This window comes from Miscanthus floridulus, chromosome 13 (genome assembly GCF_019320115.1).
Source record: "Miscanthus floridulus cultivar M001 chromosome 13, ASM1932011v1, whole genome shotgun sequence".
Lineage (NCBI taxonomy): Eukaryota > Viridiplantae > Streptophyta > Magnoliopsida > Poales > Poaceae > Miscanthus > Miscanthus floridulus.
Window position 1 is genome coordinate 47601592 of NC_089592.1, and position 2947 is coordinate 47604538.

General features: G+C 50.6%; 1 protein-coding gene across 2 annotated transcripts; it reads right to left on the minus strand.

The window, feature by feature from the left end:
• Nucleotides 1-508: 508 nt before the first annotated feature.
• Nucleotides 509-1707, minus strand: LOC136498977 (late embryogenesis abundant protein D-34-like). Of its 2 annotated transcripts, XR_010769854.1 has the most exons (3): nucleotides 1230-1707; nucleotides 921-1129; nucleotides 509-615 (listed from the first exon to the last, which is right to left on the minus strand). XR_010769854.1 is itself a non-coding variant. In XM_066494672.1 (2 exons), exons 1-2 carry the CDS (start codon nucleotides 1605-1607, stop codon nucleotides 980-982), a joined length of 528 nt encoding a protein of 175 aa, XP_066350769.1. In that variant the 5' UTR covers nucleotides 1608-1706; the 3' UTR covers nucleotides 758-979. The 2 variants fall into 2 exon arrangements, 1 of the variants encoding a protein (XP_066350769.1); XM_066494672.1 differs by lacking the exon at nucleotides 509-615 and having other exon boundaries at nucleotides 758-1129; nucleotides 1230-1706.
• Nucleotides 1708-2947: the final 1240 nt, after the last annotated feature.

A 2947-nucleotide genomic window follows, 5' to 3' on the forward strand; every position in this document is an offset into this window, starting at 1 on the left:
CCTTGCTCCACGTGATCCTTCGAGGTTGACTGTTGATGGAAGTCTGCATCACAATTGGCACGAGTGCGCTTTAGATCGACGAAGCGCTTCTCCCAGTTCGGTCGTGGTGGGTGAAGCGATCGGCGAGCTCGTCTAGCATGAGCTTGGTGTTGGCCTCCATGATTCTGCAAACATGCTAGAAGCAGGTGAAGTGGGGATGTTTGCGAAGCGATTGGCGAGCTCGACTAGGATGAGCTTGTTGTTGGTCTACATGATTCTGCAAATGTGCTGGAAGCAAGTGAAGTGAGGATGTGGTAGACCACGATCCAGGACCATGAAGTCTGCTACCAATTTGTTATTGTTGCGTGAGGAAGCGCAAGAAGGAAGCAAGCAGCTGACATGGAACAGGGAGAACGAGAAGGGACTGAGAAAGTGAGAATGATTAGAGGTAGTGTATTCAGTTACAACTTTGCTGTCAACACAACACAAGGCATATATAGCAAATCCATGACGGGCCGAAGACGCAGGCGCTGGGCTGACGGGATCTCTTGGGCTTAATTAGGCGATGGCGCTTCATCAGTCTTCGCCCAGGAAAGCGTACCTGAAGATGCAGCAGCGTTGATACCCCAGCTCGTCCTGCTCAAACATTTGTTTTGAATCTCATTTATAAATTCTCACTTTACTATTGTCAATTTTGTTTATGATACTTATTTTTTCAGAAGAACCTTTTATCTAAAATACTCATTTTTACGAAACTACTGATTGTGCCATTCGCTTGTTTTGATGGAAACATGCATCGTCTTCCTTATTCTACTAGTACACAGTGTTTACATACATGACCAAAAACCACCGTACACAAGCACCTCAGCTACGGCGTGGCCGCATGGGGTCTGCTTGCGTAGTAGCGCGAGAAGAAGTTCTTCACCCATAACATTACTTACTCTATATATACAGGAACGGAGGAACTTGATGATAAGATTGAAGCGTCGTCCTAGCCATCTTAGTCCCGCCTCGCCGCCGTGGCGCCAGCGCGCCCACCGTGCCCTCCTCCATCGCCGTGTCCTCCACCACCCTCGTTTCCAGCGGCCTTGTGATCCGCCGCATCCTGCTGCTGCTGCGGCGCTTCAGCGACGGCGTATTGGCCTACCACCTGCGAGAAGCCAGATCGAACCGAGCATCAGAGAAGCATAAGCATGCGGCGTCAGCAAATCAGCACGAGCTCGGAGGCAGGACACGGCATGCATCTATACCTGGCCTGCCACGAACTCGGTGACGATGCGGCCACCGGGCACGGCGTCCTGGGTGACGTTGACCCCGTGCTTGGCAACGGCTTCACTCGCCTGGCCCGTGCCGACGGCGCCGACGGCCTGGTTGTACGCGGCGGCGGTCTCCATGAAGGCCGCGGCGCTGAACCCGCCGCCGCTCTCCTGCGGGACCTGGACGCCCGGCACGCTGTCCTCGGCGGAGCGCATGGCCGCGGCGTCGCGCGGCGCGATGGGTTGCCCCGCCAGCTCGCCCTTGACTGGGAAGGCGCTGCCGTATTTGATGGGCTCCTGCTGCGCCGCCGGGACCTTGCCGCCCTGCGCCTGGAGCCCTTCGTCTCCTCTTCTTGGCTGCGGCTGCTCCATTGTTACCACTACTCTTCCAGCCTCTAGAGTAGCTAGACGCCTATACCTGGCGATCGAGATGCCTCCCGGAGACGCGCGGACACTACGTGAAAAAGGGTTTTTAGGGGCGGTTTTAGATTATTTATAGGGGTGGTTTGTCTAGCTGTCCCTATGCAAAGGTCTTTACAAATCATGTATTTGTAGGGGCGGTTTTCAGGTCGTCCCTATAAATCGATTTATAGGAGCGGCTGGTGTTTCCAGTCGCGCCTACAAATTATAGGGGCGGACAGTACGTTTTTCTGCAAAAAAAAAATTCAAATTTACAATTCAAAATCGCGTTGCCGAACGTCCCACGACTAACGTTCCGAACCGCGTTCGCGTTGCCGAACGCCCCGCGACCAACATTCCGAACCGCGTTCACGTTGCTGAACGCCCCGCGACCGCGACTACAAGCACAAGAGTATTCTATAAACTACAATTACAAGTCCAATTCACAAGAATATATACAATCCATCATTAAATATATAAATTCCATAGACATTGTTATCAACGTACTAGAGCTAGCCTTTCAGTCTCATGAAGGTGTTGGTACTGAGGATTTGTACCTAACTCAGACTCTCGGTTATGGTAGGCGCCTCTAACGTGTATAATCTGGTCCAATATGAAGTTGCAAAGGTCGCCGACGAGCTCTAAGAGTTGGTCATCCTTGTATGGGTCTATTTTCATTCCTTTCTCTTCTCTCCACTACAAGAGAACAAGTTTCAGTTTAGTATTTCATACCATTTACGAAGTTTTTATACTACGGGTGAAGAGGTTCAAACTTACCCTTAATGAGTGTCTCCTGTAGACACCGGTGTTACTCATTATAGAACATACATAGTATCCATAATGTACACTCTCAGGCTTCTGCTTGGGGCACTGTGTGCTTTGCATATGAAAATGTTAAGTAATGCTTTTGACAACCATGTAATGGAGTACTGAAGAAGTAAGTGTTAGCAGAGGTAACACGGCCAAAGCTTTAACAAAATTTACAAGCTAAGTCTTTTTCCCTACCTCCTCGTTCGGGTCAAAATCCTTGTCCAAATCTTCCTCCGTTGGCCTCCTTCTGGCTTCACGTGGGAAAGGATCCTCGGGACTTTCATATCCCTCTTCTGAGTCATCATCATCATCATCCTCTTCTTCTTCGCCTTCAGCAGCCTCTCCTTCGGGGCCTTCCTTCTCGTCATACTGCTCCTGAGTAAGCATCACTTCTATATCCTTTTCTACCTCGTTATCGAACTGTTCCTGAGTAAGCTGGTCCTATAGTGCTTGCTCCTCAAGGGTTGACTGCTCATCAGGCTCGGGGCATCGGGCTACACTGT

What these genes read in the sequence shown, in the direction of transcription:
- LOC136498977 (XM_066494672.1), bottom strand. Translation starts at nt 1,607, where the DNA reads ATGGAGCAGCCGCAGCCAAGAAGAGGAGACGAAGGGCTCCAGGCGCAG. An exon ending in CCGAGTTCGTGGCAGGCCAG is followed by an intron (nt 1,130 to 1,229) that starts GTATAGATGCAT and finishes GGCTTCTCGCAG; the next exon opens with GTGGTAGGCCAATACGCCGT.